The 17,188-nt window shown below is 30.7% G+C and overlaps 1 protein-coding gene across 1 annotated transcript in view; it reads left to right on the forward strand.

The window, feature by feature from the left end:
• Positions 1-11,851: 11,851 nt before the first annotated feature.
• LOC107850548 (kinesin-like protein KIN-14B) overlaps positions 11,852-17,188 on the forward strand; it is a 30,059-nt gene continuing 24,722 nt past the window's right edge. The window contains exon 1 of the mRNA XM_016695151.2: positions 11,852-12,260. Coding sequence (XP_016550637.1) covers positions 12,006-12,260 — 255 coding nt within the window. The 5' untranslated portion in view covers positions 11,852-12,005. The remainder of the gene's footprint in view (positions 12,261-17,188) is intronic.

Consider the following 17,188-nt stretch of genomic DNA (forward strand, 5'->3'; position numbering starts at 1 on the left):
AAGAATATAATGAAAAAAATCATAATACATATGTTTATTTATAAAAAATTGCACAGAAAAGATGAAGGAATAGTAGAATAAAAATTCAAATTGTTTTTGACAATTCCTTAAATTATCAAAATATAAAAAATATGAAACATAAAACCTTTTTTGCAATTACATGATTATTTTTACTAATATATACTAGATTTTGAAAGTGGATGGGGTGGGTGGATGGTAGAGACTACTAACAATCCACCATATTTAAATTGTAAATGTTATTATAAATAAAAATATGAAACATAATTTTTGTTTACAATTAGATGATTGTTTTTTCGTATAAATTTAATTATCAGTGGGGGAAGTGAGTGTGAGGGAAGGAATGAGTCCGGGTAGAGGCGTGAGGAAAAAGGGGTAGAAAAATATTTATATTAAACAAAATAAAAAAAAATGATTGGGAAACGGGGGGAGGCGGGTAGAAAAAGATTTTTTTTTTTCTCTTTTTACTGAGAAATAAGATGATAAATGATTTTTTTAAAAGATAATATAATTTAACAAGTTTGAATGAGACATTTCAATATGAAACGTCAAAAATATTACTTGAATATTATTCACGCATCGCGCGAGTATGTATACTAGTTAGTCATAGAATCAACAGATTTTTCAATTGTTTGTTGGTCAAGCATATAGAGTCCATCTTGTAATCTACCAATCTCATTCACCTTCCCACTTGAGAGGTCCAGAAAAACACAAAAGTCAAAATAAAAAAGTTCAGCACAATGTAGTTCCCTTGTGGCTTTGGACCCAGATAACAAATTATTATGAAAATAAGAAAGTGAAAACACATTTTTCAGTGTACTGCCCAGGAGAAATAGTACTTGAGCCAGTATGTGTCACTAGCGACGTATCCCCATTAGGCAAATACACCTTATGAGGAGCATGATTTTCAGATATTGTGGCTTGATCAAGTAGTTTATTCTTGAGTATTTATTGTGTTTCTTGTTTTTTTGTGTATTCATTCTTGAGTAAAGAACTGTAGGATCACAGGTAACCTGAGGGGCAGCTCCTAACAAACCAGACGAAGTAGACATAATAGATTTTTGCCCTTCATCATTAAGAACCATAGCATAGGCTTGATTGAACGATGACAGAGGTGTCATTAGAAGGATCTGACTTTTTGCTTGCAAGTATGAATCATTTAAACCCATCAGAAATTGGTGTAACTTCTATCTTTGTAGGTAAAGAACAAAATCTCTAGACTTGTCACATTCACAAGCAGGGGAAGGCACTAAACCCTCAAATTCATTCCATAAGACTTGTAGTTAAGTAAAGTAAACAGAAACAAAAAAAGGTTCCTTGACTTAGAGAAGCAATTTCCCTGTGCAAGTTGAAAGTTCTTGAGCCATTGATTTTGTCGAATCTTTCCCTTAACTCTTTCCAAATAGACCATACATTAGATGCATAAACAATTCCACTCAACAGATTATTAGTGACAGAATTCATAATTCAAGACAATACTACAACATTTACTCTTTCTCATTGACTTCATAATTCTTCCCTAAACCCCTCTCTTTTGCAGGTTCCATCTACTAGACCCTATTTGTTCCTTCCTAGTAATGCAATACGCATAAATCTACTTCAAAGGGAGTAATTCTCAGTCCTAGATAACTAAAAAGAGATCAAAGAAATGCCACTTACATCGGATGCATTCAAGAAGAGAGGGTAGTTATGGTCAATGGTATGAGCTGTTGTGGATGCACTGTGACTGCCTGCTGAATTATCATTAATTGGTGATGGTGGAACCCCAAGATTGTTAGTAGTTGACAGTCCTGATCAACTTGAAGAATAAGCAGCAATGCGGAATTTTCTCGACTCGCAGATTTCAGAATTGAACTGAACTCTTTTTTACCTTACGTTTAGAAAAAAATGCCCAAAATCTTGTACAAACATCATGTGATTTCACGATGATTTGCTTTGATACCATGAAGAATTCTCGTTCTTCTTCTATGAGTTCAAGCATGAACTCAGTATACAAAGTTTAAGAAGAAAACAGAAGAAGAACATGAAAACAGAAAGAAGCAATACAGAGAAAAGAAACATGAACAGAGAGAGAGTAGTAGAGAATTGCTATTGATTAATCTGTAATCGTTAAGTCATTTACATAGTATTAAGGATATATTTATATATACAGGTATAGGAAAACTTAGTAATAGGAAGATAACTGCTTAGTCAACATAACCAACTGCCTGATTAGTCAGTTTACTATAATTCCTAACTAACTTTGTGAATGTGAGTAATTACACTAGATGAGTTATTTTATCATGATTGTTTATGTTACAAAAAGTAATGCATAAAACGCAAGGAAAACAAAATAAAATAAAGACAATAAACACTTTACAAATAAAGAGAATTTCCTATTTATTGGGTACAATATAGGTGAACAGTAATCGTGCGAAAAGGTTTTCTTAGGACGTTCCTATGGTACTATGGCTAATGGAGTGATATCAGATGTCCTATGCGTTGTAGGTGCTAGTCGTTATTTTTTTCACATGGGTTAGACAAATACTCCATGCGTCCGTGAACCTAACAATGCTCGTGACTTTATTTGTTGTCCTTTTCTTCCACGTCATCCTCAGCATTGTCATGATCGAGTCTTCTTCTTATGGTGTTTCTCTTGAGACGAGTTCCACCAAAGGTGCCATATCCACGACTCGTTAAGCATTACTTATCAGCGAGAGGTCCCATCACCTCGCTCGCTAACTCTTAAAGGATATTTGCCTATAATTATAGTTTCTTATTTATTACTATTATTTATTTAGTTGATAAGCAAGTAATTAAAATAAAATTATTTTTAAAATATCTATAATTTATATCTATAATATATTAAAAGTATAAAAATCCTTAGAAAAGTGATTTGAACTTTTTGCCCTTCATTAAAAATTCATATATCAGACAAAACTGTCTTTTTACTATTTTCTTTAATTCATTATTTAATTATTCATATAATATTTAAAACTAAAGAGTTCTAAAATACATTATAAAAGAAAAATATTTTTTATAAATTAAAGAGTCATAAAATATATGGTAAAAAAGTATTAGAAGAATTAATAAATAAGGACTCTAAAAAAAGGTAAGAGGTGAAAGGTAAAATTTTGTTGCTTTTCGTAAAATAAAAAACTAACATACTTTTAACCAAAAAAAATTGTTTTTGGTAAAATAAAAATTAACATACTTTTGACCAAAAAAATCTCAGATAATATTTGTTACACCTAAAAAAATTATCGTAAATACTACCATATATGCTAAACTTTGAAAATCAATAATCAAGCACATGCTACCATAAATAATTTGATTATTTTTATTTTTTTACTTTTTCGCAACAGAATAATTTAAAAAATTTATATTTAGGTAATCTTTTTTTGGAGAAATTTTTTTTGGGCTTCTATAAATTGAGTTTTCTCCTACAACAATGTAATAACATCACGTATATTCTTATAACTACTTTTTTGATTTTCGATGAGCTCTAAAGGTGTCGTTTATATCATACTGTTCTAATATCTCGATTATCATAGTATTTTGTTCAAGTCTATATTGTTGATAATGAATGTTTGATTAGACTTTAAAAAAAAAATTGTGTTAAGGTTAGGTTTAATAATATCGTTCTAATATATCAATTATTGTAGTTTTTATTTTGTTACTATCTAATGGTAGATCAACGTTTAGTCGGACTTTGATGATTTTTTTATAAAGATTAGAATTTAATAATATTGTTATATATGCCGATTATTGTATTATTATTTTATTGTATAGTTTACACGTGGTAGATAAATAGTTGATCAGACTTTGAAGAATTTATTATTGGATTCAATTGGTGTGAATGAAAAATGGAGGGACACAACCTTTAAGAAAAAAACATATTGTTTTGAAAAAAGAGTAATAGTTGAGATAGTTATGTCTGTTCAGAAAAAGACACAATGCTTTGAATGAACAGAGATACTCTTTCAAATGATACACCTTTTCGGATGAACCATTACTACCTTTCGAAAGGGGTGCTTCATGGCTATATAAACCTGTATTTATCCACATGTTTAGGTGCAAAATTTTTTCTGCAATAAAACTCTTCTTGTTTTTTTAAAATATACTCCGTGTGATCATCTAATCGTTGAGTGGGTTCGAAGATAATCCGATCGTTTGAGGTACCACTGCAGTCGGATTGTTAGGCCATTTTATCTTGGGAGGAAAATTTCGCAACCTCGGGCACTTGAGGAAAATTATTTCCTTAAGGACACTTCATGAAGTCGAATGATTTGGCCTTTTCTGTTTCATCTAAATTTCTGAAGAAGAAAAAACACTTTTTGAAGGGTCTTTTTGATCTTGTGTTGAGGGTATTATAAAATTTCATAGGTGTTCTTGTTTTTACACTTGAACTTGTGTTGAAATTGTTTTACCTAAATACAGATTCTTGTGTATCCGAAAACATTGAAAAATAACATTTTTATGTGAAGGTTTACGATTAATCATATTATTTTTATTATTATTTGTTTAATTTTGTGATAGTTCACGTCGTAGGAGACGATCAAGATACTAGCACTTCACGCATGTTTGGATGCATAAAGCTGCCTATATTCGATTCTTAAAGTTAATTGCTATTTATTCAATTGATTTTTTTCTTTTTATATATTTTATGTCGTTTAATGACTTAATATGAAGCACATGTGCAACACACGTAAAGTTTACTAGTTACTAGTTTTTATATAATGAGGTGAGGGCAAGGGTGTGAGATGGTGACCACAAGGGAAGGTTGGAAGATAAGGTGCGATAAAGCACTATAAGGTATACTTTTAACCAACAAAACATAGGAAAAATCGAAAAAGAAATTCTTCATACTATACACGCCCTTATACTTTATTTTAGTTTTGTTTTTTTTTCGAATGGTAATAATGTATTGGTTTACTGATTTTAGTGAAGATAAAAAAGTTAAAACTTGAACAATCAAAAAGATGAGATCTTATATATTCCACTTAATTAACATATAATTATTCTAATTTATTACCTTTTGATCATCGTAAGTTGACATGATTTGGTGCATGAATTGTCTTTTAAAAATTTCCGTATACTTCTTCCGTTTATTTTTACTTGTTACTGTTTCATTTTTCAAGTTTAATCTATATAAATTTTGATCAATATTTTACGATTTTTTTCATTATGTTAATATTAGAAGGATTGCAACTTACAGTATTTTCGTATAGTTTTCGACCATCTAAATTTTAAATTTTAAATATTAAATTATATGTATTAAAATATTGGTCAAAATTTTTGTTTGTTGACCTCGAAAGTGGAACAGTGACAAGTAAAAACAAATAAAGAGAGTAATAATTCGGCATAAATAAGGTTAAGACTTAAGATTATTTAGACATGTAAAAAGGAGGTGTATGAATGTTGATTGGCCATAGCAGAAGTTAGAAAATGTAGATGTTTGTTGAAAAGGGAATTAAAACATAATTAGATAAGACAAAACACGATTTTAATATATCAAAGATATGACGATTTTATGTAGGGAGGTATGAAAATCGAGAGTTAAGATAGAAAATTAGAAAGCAATTGAGTGTCGTCACGCTTTTTGTATCTTGCTATTTTATTGTCTTATTTTCTTGCTGCAATTATGCTTCAAAATCCTTTCTCTTCTTAGTTACATTATCGAAAACAATCTTCTTAACCTAAAAAAACAAGAGTAACGCATTTCATCATATCTTCATCAAACCCCACTTATAGTAGAATTACACTAAATATATTACTGTTATTATTTTCTTCTTCCTCTATGCAAGTATTCGGTTCATCCTATATATTGTTCTGCATTTGCTATTCTTTCGCTTCATCCTATATATTGTCCTGCATTTGCTATTTTTTCGCTTCAAGCCTTCAACCTACGTTATTTGGGTAGCTAGGATTCAATATTGACATCTGATTTAAATGTCAACTCCAAATTCAAATACCAAACAATTGTACATTAAATTTTTTATCGACTTTTCGAGATAAAAAACAATTTCAAAAACTTTTTTGAAAATATATAACACGTGTCCTTCATATAATTTTCTTATTTTTTATTTGTTATTTTGTAACGTCATCTCAATTTCCCCACTAATGATGATCAATTAATGTAGTTTTCCTTTTATAAATAGTGTAAATTCAGAAATAACATATTTATCCCCTTAATTATGAGTTTCATAGCAACAGTTTCATAATTACATAATATAACAAGTTGTATTTTGTATTTTTGCAAACTGTTGCTACAAAAATACAAATACATATGATTTTTACTGTCCTTATGATCGATATGTATTTTGTATTTTTGCAAACTGTTGCTACAAAAATACAAATTCATATGCTATAAAATGTAATTTGGTAAAAGTGTTACTATTTTTTTTGTAATTTAGTACTTAAGTATGCTACTTTATGTATTTTTTTCAAAAAAAAAAGAAAACTAATTTATGGGCTGGTACTGTTCACTTGTTCGATATTGGGCCGAGCCCAACTTATGAAAAGAACTCCGAAGTGGTCATGTATATGTATAGTAATTTAAGGTCTTAAAAATACATTAGGGAAATAACGTAAACATAACTTACCATATTTACGCAAATTTCCACCTATACAAAGCATAATTATAAAAATCTCAACTAATTATATACATTCCTTGATGTATTGAGAGTTAATTATGTATCTTGACAGATCAAAAATAAAAAAAAAATGTAGGGTGAGCTAATTATGTATCTCTATAAAGGAAAAAATATATTTTGTTGGATGTATTATGTATCAATAGACCCAAAATAAAAAAAAATATATACATCAAAAGTGAATTATGTATCTCAACAGACCCAAAATCGAGATTTTCAGTAATTATGTAAAATGTTGAAAATTTCTGTAATTAAGATTCAAATTGTTGGGATTTATGTTGTTTACGTTATCTATGTGAATTTCCCTATTCAGGTGGGTGTTTTTCTTTTACTTTCATTTTTCTTTTTGAAACATAATAATCATAAAAGTTTTTAGTATATTTAATCAAATAGATTTAGAAAAAAATAATTATTTAAATTTTAATTAGTTTCTTCAAAAGGGGGAGAAACTTTCAAATAAATTCACGAAGAAAAACATGACAATTATGGAGTTGTGTTTGATCGAACTTTTAAGAACAAAAAGCTTAAGTGTTTCTGAATAATAATAGAAGATGATTCAGAGAAATTAAAATCATAATATTTCCTCTTAAGCACATTTCAAATCTTGATTAATTACAAATTGATGTTCTAATAGCGACAAAAATACTGCTCAAATTGATTAACCAAATACAAATTTTTACCACTCAAAAATACTTTCTCGTAAAATACTAGCAACAAAGAACATTTTCCAAATTATGTCGATTTTAAATGTTCGACGAAATATGCTTTTAAATTATTAAAACTGAAATATATTAAAGAAGAAAATGATTTTGGTTAATTTTATAAAAGTAAAAAAGAAGTGATTTTGGTTAATTTTATAAAAGTAAAAAAGAAGTGTTTACGGACCCACCAACATTGGAATATAGTTGCACGAGAAGTTTTAATGATGATAACAAATGGATGTCTATGCTGGCCTTAATGATTTTGGATAATTGCATATACTCCACAAGAAACCCCCCACCCCTCACCCCCCAAAAAAATACATATTTATGTCTTTTTTAGTTTTTAATTGATATTCGATATTCATGTTAGAATTACGATAGTTCAGATTTGTATGTATAAGGCCTATTAGAGAAGGATCCCCCCACCTTCCCTCACACTAAAATTTCTTATATGTACAATTTGAACTTGAATTCATTAATTAGAGATGAGTAAATTATATTATTTTTGCTATAATTTTTTATGGTCCGAAAGTTCTTTTGATTTATGCTTGTTTGGTTATAGTGATCAACCATATTAACTTTTTAGTTTAAGTGATTAAAAACTTAAAATAAATACTTATAAATCAAACGGATAAGTGTTTGGATAGAAGTGCTGAAACTGAAAAAAAATTATTGATGTGCTTGGTAAACAAGTGATGTTAAACACTTTTTTGTTGTTAAAATGATTTAAATGTCCTTAAAGGTGTTAACACCATAAACAAGGTGAATTATTTATAATTTTTAATTCTAAAATAAAATTTTTGAACAAATCTTTGATGTAATGACGGATTCGATCAAAACAAAGAAGAAAGATGAAGAGAAAATTGCAGGGAAGAGATGAAGCGAAGCGGCAAAAAGACAAAGAAAAAAACTATATATTTAAGGGCTATAAGTTTAGGATATTGCTGGAATTTGAGGAAAATATAAGGGATAAAAAGGTAAATATTTTGGTCAAACCTAAAAGAATTTTAATCTGAAAAAACAAAAAACTGGAGGTACCCAGCTTCTCATTTTTTGATTATTTTAATTAATTTTTAAGCTTTTTTTAATCACTTTTTAATTTTACAAAACACCTTAAAAAGCTAAAAAAAAAAGATTAAAAATCGATTTGACCAGATTTTAATCCTATCCAAACGGGCTCTTAATGTATATCTATTTTTAAAAAAATTTTGCACGTCTATCACTTCAAAACAATTCTAAGTATTCAACGGATGATATGACTTACGACTCCAGTTCAAGCAAACAAGATTGAATTTCAATCACATATGCATAAACTTTAGCTAAATGCAAGTTTAAACACCATATGTTTAAAATTGTTTTTAGAATAACTAAATTTACAATTTTCTACGTATTGCAGATATGACTTAAATCGTGATTGTAAAATTCGATATCTCTTCAATTTCAATTTAATTTAATTAAACAATAAAATTTGGCCAGATCTCAAACAATGGTCTGTAGAAAGCAACATTGTGCATTAAGGAGTCGTTTGGTAGAGTGTATTAGAAAACTAATGCATGCATTAGTTTAATTTGTATTACTAATATCTTATTTGGTATACCTTTGCACCCTATGCATTAGTTATACACTCTATTGTGTATTAAAGTGTGTATTACTAATATCTCAAAATCTATGGTATTAGCAATGCAATGGATCTTATATATGCATTAACATGATTAAAGACACTATTATCCCTCAACGAAAAAAAATTCACATTTTTTCTAACATATATATGTAGGATATTTTTGTAAATTTTTTTTAAGAAATTATTTAATTCATATTATTTTTAATACATCAAACCAAACACTGCATAAGAAAAACACAAACATAACTAATGTTAGCATAGCTAACACAAACATTACTACTACAAGCATTACTAATACACAATATTTTGCATTATTCTTATACACTCTATCAAACGACTCCTAAATATTTTTATTAACGGATTCAAAATTTAGGAATCGTAGATATCGAAGAGGTGTGAATGTACATTATATTCAAAACTTTAAATTTTAATGTGGAAACTAAAACACTCATCTATCTTCTTGGTTTCCTGAATGCTTTTATGTGTCTTATATCAATTTTAATATAATTTTTATATAATTATATCTAAATTGTGTTGGATACAACTAATACCAAAGCACCCCAAAATTTCGAAATTGACCTTAGGTCCGTCCCAAAATATTCCCCTCCAAAGTGTCTCGTAATTTCTTTAAGTGATGTTCGAAGAAATTAAAATATATTATTGTTGTCTGGCAAATGTAAAAGTCATTTTCTGAAGACACGTGAATAAAGTATTACAAATCTATATAGCCAGAATCAATAAAGCTATGAATAGTATATTGTGATCAAAATTTATTTTTGTCATTTACTTGCTCCGTCTTATTTTATTCATCCTAAATTTTTTAATTTAGTTTCTCATTCCACTTATTATCATTAATCAAAACAAGATAATTTTTTTTCTTTTTACCCTTAATATTAATTATTTTATCTCTAAAAAAAATGTAAACATCATTTAACATGAGTATTATGGTAAAGTACTCATGTTATTAATTGTTTTTTTCCTTAATCAATATGCAATATCAAATTCGGATGAGTAAAACGTCTTTAGAAAAACATATTTGGGAAGTAATAACTTTTGTTTAAGTAATATGACAACAATACATCAATAATATATTCAGTATAATTTATAAAATAATGTTTGAAAAAAATAATGTATATGTGAACCATCAACCTTTCTCTCAATTCAGAGGTGAAAAAGTTATTTCTGTTAAATTCCTTATTCAAGAGAATAATAGTTCAAACATATGAGTTAATATAAAATAAACAATTTGTATTTATTCGAATTTTAGAATATATTTCGAGGGGTAATTATTATTTCATCTTTTTAAAAAATAATTTCTGCTACTATCCGGAGTTACTCTTTTCCTCGAAAGCTTAATCAAACACATTAATTCACAATAAATATGTATACACATATATTAAATAAACAATTTTGGCTCTTTGACAAACATATCATAAGTTACGTATATTTGCGATGTAGATATTTCTCCCGCCATTAGTTGAAATTAACTTATATTATAAATTTCATAACAAAACAAACATGATACAACAATAACGATAACAAAATTATATGGTAATTTGAATGATAGAATAATAACTTACTATAACTAGTAAATACAAATTGATATCGTAAAATATTATTGATATTTATAACTTAAATTAATAAAATAAAATATAGACAAATACAAACATTAATGTTGAGAGTGAGTTCCTATTTCATATGAGACGCATATTTTCTTGTGAATACCAAAGCCTTTGGGTGGCTTTTTTCTAGATCACCAATAATCATACGGCGTCGTTTAGTACGCATTTCTACTTTATTAATTTTACACGTTCGACCCTTGAAGTTTCACATTATTTTCCATTTCATCCTTCAGGTTTTTAATGTTTCAAAATACTTTCACATTTATATTATTATATTTCATACCTTTTTATGATCGTATCGAAATCCATTTAAAACTAAACTATTTTGTCGCCTTTAGTATTATGGGATTTCTAATTTTTTAAAAGTCATGCGAGGATAATATTATAAGAACCATGTTAAATTGCATGCAAGAAAATAGAGTAATAAAAAAATTGAGAGAATCATATCAAATGAGCTTCATAAAATGATATTATGACTTCAAAAGAGGAAATATTTTTTCATGCTTTTTTATCAGAAAAGCAACACACACAAAGGATATCGACTAATTGTTAAAAACTACTAGTTATGTATTAACATAAGTTATAGAATTTGAAACATGGTTGGGTACTGAAAGGTCGAAAGGTAAAAAATTACAAGTTTTGAATAAGAATTTCATTAAATGACAGCATTATGTCTGTTCTTAGATAATTCTTTTTTTTAATCACAATCATATACTTGCACAAATGATATATTAATTATTTCTTTATTTTCAATATAGAAGTATTGAAGCTGGATTCTTCATACAGATGTGAATTACAAATTGTAAGATAACATGTATTTTAAAAGCTGTACTAATAATTATGTAGACGTTAAATCTAATATGACTAAGCAAACATAACATTATTTATCTAGAATATCTTTTATTTTTGAAGTTAAAATTTAAAAATTTGAGTTTTTAAAGTTATGTTTGAACATGCATTGTATTCAGTAAAAATATTAAAGTTTCATGAATAAAAATATCAAAAACCCAAAATGAAAAAATATTTGAAGGTAAAGTTTTCAAAATCTAATTACATTTCATGGTCACACCATAATCTAGTGCAAAATCTATCCCAATTGTATTAGTTACGAGCATTTTTTTTTCTTTTACTAACATGGCTAACCAACCATACCAAATATTTTTATAGGACTAAACTAACATAAAACAAAAAACCCAAGGATGAATAATGCAAAATTTCTATCATTCCCTCAATAGAAATTCAAACCACAAATTAAATTTCTAGAGAGAGAAACTCCATTTATTTACATACCAAAACCAAAGCAAAAAGGCAAATTCTAGAGAGAGAAAACTCTCCAATGTCTCTTCTGCTCCATTTCTAAGAGCCAAATTTACCTCCATTTATCCTTCAATTGATCGAAATCTAACATAAAATGGCGGAGTCGGAGCAGAAGAGTACAGAAACGAAGAGTAACAATAGGTGGAGTTGGGATGTACCGGGTTTTCGGAAGTCGCCGGAGCATGAAGCATTTCAAAAACCACCGCCGCCGCCGTTAACTCGCCGGTACTCTATTTCAGCTGTTTCCGCTGCCGCAAGTGCCGGTGCTGGTGTCGGTGCGGCGCCGCATTCGGAGCTGTATAAATATGGTCTTAACTCTAAGCTATTGAAATTGAAGGAAAACATAAAGGTCTCTAATTTCTCCTTTTTTGATGATAATTTGCGTAGTTTAAGTATTTTATCTGGTGTTTTTGTGTAATTGAATAGAAATTAAGTATTAGAAAGTATAATGCAATAGGAAAGATATCTCCTTCTTTTTAGTATTTACATGAAAATTAGGATAGAAGGTTAGTAAGTAGTCGAGTGTATTAGGATAGAAACTAAGTGTTAGAAAGTATAATGCAATTGGAAATATGATCTCTTCTTTTCGATTTTGCTCTAGTTTGAAGTTTTTCTAGAAACAGTGAGAGACTGAGAGTGACTGATACTATCTTAGCGCGGTCTCAACTCTAAGCTATTGAAATTGAAGGACAGCTTAAAGGTCTCTTTTTTTTTTGGATGATAATTTCCGTAGTTTAAGTATTTTATGTGTTGGTTTTAGTGTGTTCTTGTGTAGTTGAATAGAATTGGAGTGTTAGAAAGTATCATGCAATTGGAAAGATAGCTCCTTTTTTTGTATGTACTCGAGTTAGAAGTTCTTCTGGAGCGTCATTTATAGTAGATGTTTAAGCTGAGGGTCTATCGGAAACGGTCTCTCTATCTGTACGCCGTAGGGGTAAGGGCTGCATACTTTATTTGCTGATTTTATTGCGTTTTTGTGTTACTGAATAGAAATGAAGTGTTAGAAAGTACAATGCAGTTGCAAAGAGATCTCCTCTTTTTGTATTTACTCGAGTTGGAAGTTATTCTGGAGCATCATTTATAGTAGACGTTTAAGCTGAGGGTCTTATCGGAAACAGTCTTCTCTCTATCCCTACGAGGTAGGGGTAAGGTCTGCATACTTTATTTGCTAATTTTCTTGCGTTTTTGTAATTGAATAGAATTGAAGTGTTAGAAAGTAGAATGTAGTTGGAAAGATATTTCCTTTTTCGATTTTGTTCGAATTTGGAGTTTTTCTAGAAACTAAAGGTTTCTATTTTTTCGCGTTGTTTTAGTACTTTGTTTGCTGATTTTACTGTGTATTTTTGTGTAATTGAATAGAAATGAAGTGTTAGAAAGTAGAATGCATTTGGAAAGATTTCTCCTTTTTCGATTTTGCTCTAGTTTGAATTTTTTCTAGGAACAACGAGAGTGATTGATACTATTTTGGCACGGTCTCAACTTTAAGCTCTTGAAATTGAAGGACAAACTAAAAGTTTCTATTTCTTTCGCGTTGTTTTAGTACTTTATATGTTGATTTTAGTGTTTTTTTGTATAATTGAATAGAATTTAAGTGTTAGAAAGTACAATGCAATTGGAAAGATAGCTTTTTTTTTAGTATTTACTCAAAAATTAGGATAGAAAGTTAGTAAGTATCGAGTGTATTAGTTGTAGTCCTGTATTTTCGTTTTGTCACGACCCGAGCCGAGGCCCTGGCCGGGCATCCTGAACCACGAATGCCCGAGAGACCCCCTGTCTCTGCCCAACCCACTAGTGATATTGTCCGCTCTGGGCTCAGGCCTGCACGACTTTAAAATGTGTCACTAGGGAGTAAGGCCTTCTTACTTATATACCCAACATCCCTCCTGTGTTTTGCTGAGGTGGGACTCCTTCCTAAGTTGGGGTGTTAAATACAACCCTCTTATGGACTCAGCGAGGACACTAAGGTTTGCACACTGAATGAGATTTGCCTACACTCAGGACTGAGGTTTGCCCCGCTTTACCGGGATTTGCCTACACTCAGTTTGAACTCTGGCCCACATCGATAGGGCTGACACAGGAGCGGCTCTGATACTAACTTTGTCACGTCCCAAAACCTCATGAGCGTGACTGGCTCCCGCTAACAACACTTGTCGGGAGAACCAACTTTCCACACATTCACAATGTATACAACACTGAGATAAAAATGTGTACAACTTCAAATGCACGAAATAATCATTAAACGCAAAGTAATGATCTAGCAAGATATCGCGTAACGATTTACGAAAACAACAGTAGTTTAGGTAACAAATCTCTAACCCAAATCCCACACTAGACCATGGAGCATCTAAACAAAGTTACATGAGTTCAACTTTCGGGCATGCAACCCAACAAAAAGAAATATAAGCTAAAAATAACTAAAGCTGGATGACAGCCTCCACGAACAATGTGAAGGTTCACCTTAGCAACAGGATCCACACGTAAAGATCGTCAGCCACAAGTCTCTCTCTTTGCAACCGTATCTGCAGGTATGCAAGTAAGGAGTGAGCTATATAAATATAACCCAGTAAGATCCTCGGCTCGCTACGTTAAGTACTCCTGGGACAAGTATTAGAAAATACAACAACACCAAGAACATATAGTTATTACACATAGGAAGTATATCATAATAAGATGTCCAACGAGACCAACAATCATTCCTCGGAAACTATATATCTCAACACAATTTATATCAAGTACTTATCACTATTTGAAATCAAAGTAATTACCCAACACCAGAAGTTTCGGGCTACATACACAATGTGCCAAATATCTAGAGTATACACAATACTCGGGAAACATACACAATGTCCCATATCAAATCAAAAAGCATACACAATGCTAAGGAAGGCTTATACAATGCTCAAAGGAAGCATACACAATGCCCCAACGAAATTAGGAAGCATACACAATGCCCCAATCTCACAATACACAATCATATCATATCACGAAATAATTTATAAAAAGAGTATTAGTATTCTTAAGCATAAAGTATATGTGTCTGGCCTTGAAGACCGTCGATTTTGCCAAGCACACGCTCGTCCCAACACATGGACCGGGCAGATATAAATATATCTTAAAAACAAATTTGAAAAACGAGCACCCAAAGTTTAAAGTCTCACTTACCTCGCGAATGACAAGTTCCTCAACCTTGCAATGCGTAGTACACCAACCAAACAACCTCCAATGATTTCAATCTAATAAAAATATTACTTAACGATGTCGTGCTAGCCGATGACAAGTCTCAATACTCCTAACCTTCTAGTTTAAAGCTAAACCTTAGTATCTCATACCTTAATCGATGAATTAAAAATTATCTCTATCCAACCTAATTTCTCAATAATAATCTCATACAAATTAGTTACCCAACCATTTGATCTCATTAGCCACAAACATTATAAGAAACTTTAAAATGCGTATTCAAAACTCCACTAATGCAAAGAATTTGCAAAGTTGTACAACAAGTACTTTTGTTTTCACGTTCAGGAAGTTAACATATCTAAAATCAATTAATATCAATACAAAATAAGGAGTCCCATAACATGAATATGATCCCTTTTCTCTCTCTACTCATTGCTCAATCATTACATCATCAAAAACAATCATTAACTAATCAATAGCTTCCACTCTATCTCGTTAACTCCATTAGGATCAATCTTCCGAAATACTCTTTGTGTGCTCAGTTTTCACGCTAAAGAATTAGGAACAAGATGCGTACCTTATAAATATGAAGTTTCGCAGGTGAATGTTACTGGCTAATGTTATTCTACGCTGTTGGCTCGCTCTCTTCCAAGAGTAAAGAGATCAATTGCCCTAATTCTTTTCTTTTCTACTCCTTCGAAGAAGTTGCTGCTTTTGAAAACTTAAGAAACTGTCTACCCTACCTTTTACTCCCTCATTAGAATGTGCAGCCATAAATATAAGAGGAGTGTTGCAAATGGTTGCCATGTCAATAGGCATTTGGTTTGTTATAAATGGATGCCAAATCAGTAGGCATTTGTTTTTCCTTTTTAAATAGGGCAATTGCCTTACTATTTCTCCACTTGTTGAATATTAAATTAGATAATTTAGGCTATAAATAGCCTACAACTTATGAAGGAAATGTGCAGAGAGAATAACTTTGATTACTTCTCTAGTGAAAGATTAATACACTCAAATCCTCCCTTTTCTTTGTTTACTTTACATATTTTTATAACACGTTATCAACACGAGTTTCTGCAAAACCTTTCTGAAGGTATTTAAAGGTTAGTATTTAATTTTCTTAAATAATGGCTAATATTTCCAGACGTGAATTTAGTGCCCTAGATCTATCAGGAAAAACTTCTATGTCCTGGGTGCTAGATGCAGAAATTCATTTAAATGCAATGGGTCTGACATATACCATAAAAAATGATAATAAGGCATCGAATCAAGATAAAGCCAAGGCCATGATATTTCTTCGTCATCATCTTGACGAAGGTTTAAAAATGGAATACCTCACGATTAAAGATCCCCTCGTATTTTGGAACAATTTAAAAGAAAGATACGACCACTTGAAGATGCCGTTCTTCCACAAGCTCGTAATGAATGGACCTATTTGAGATTTCAGGACTTTAAAAATGTAACTGAATATAATTCTGCGATGTTTAGAATTAAATCGCAGTTTGATTTATGTGGGGAAAGTATCACGGATCACGACATGTTAGAGAAAACATTCTCTACTTTTCCCTTCTCAAGTATGCTCCTGCAGTAGCAACAACAGTACCGAGAAATGGGATTTAAGAAATATTATGAATTAATTGTTCATCTTCTTGTTGCTGAACAACATAATGAGCTTTTAATAAAAAATAATGAAAGTCGGCCTCCTGGTACTGCTTCATTCCCAGAAGTGAATGAAGCATACTTTCGCCCAACTAGGCGTGAAAGAAGTCCTGACCCCAGTCATGGTCGAGGACATGGTCGTGACAGATATTTTTATCAGGGTGATTGCCTGGCAATAAACAATAATCCTCCGCACCAGCAGTGCAAAAAGAGAGGGAAAGCTCCTGAAGTAGTGCCAAGGACGAACTCTGAAAGTAGATGTTATCGATGTGGAGGAAAGGGACACTGAACGCGTACCTGTCGTACGCCAAAATATCTGGCAAAACTCTATCAGGCGTCCCTAAAGAAACCAGAAAATGATGTTGAAACAAACTTCCTCCTTGAAGATAACGTTGAGCCCATGGACCTGGAAGTTTCAGATTTCTTTACCATTCCTGAAGA

This window comes from Capsicum annuum, chromosome 12, assembly GCF_002878395.1.
Source record: "Capsicum annuum cultivar UCD-10X-F1 chromosome 12, UCD10Xv1.1, whole genome shotgun sequence".
Classification (NCBI taxonomy): Eukaryota; Viridiplantae; Streptophyta; class Magnoliopsida; order Solanales; family Solanaceae; genus Capsicum; species Capsicum annuum.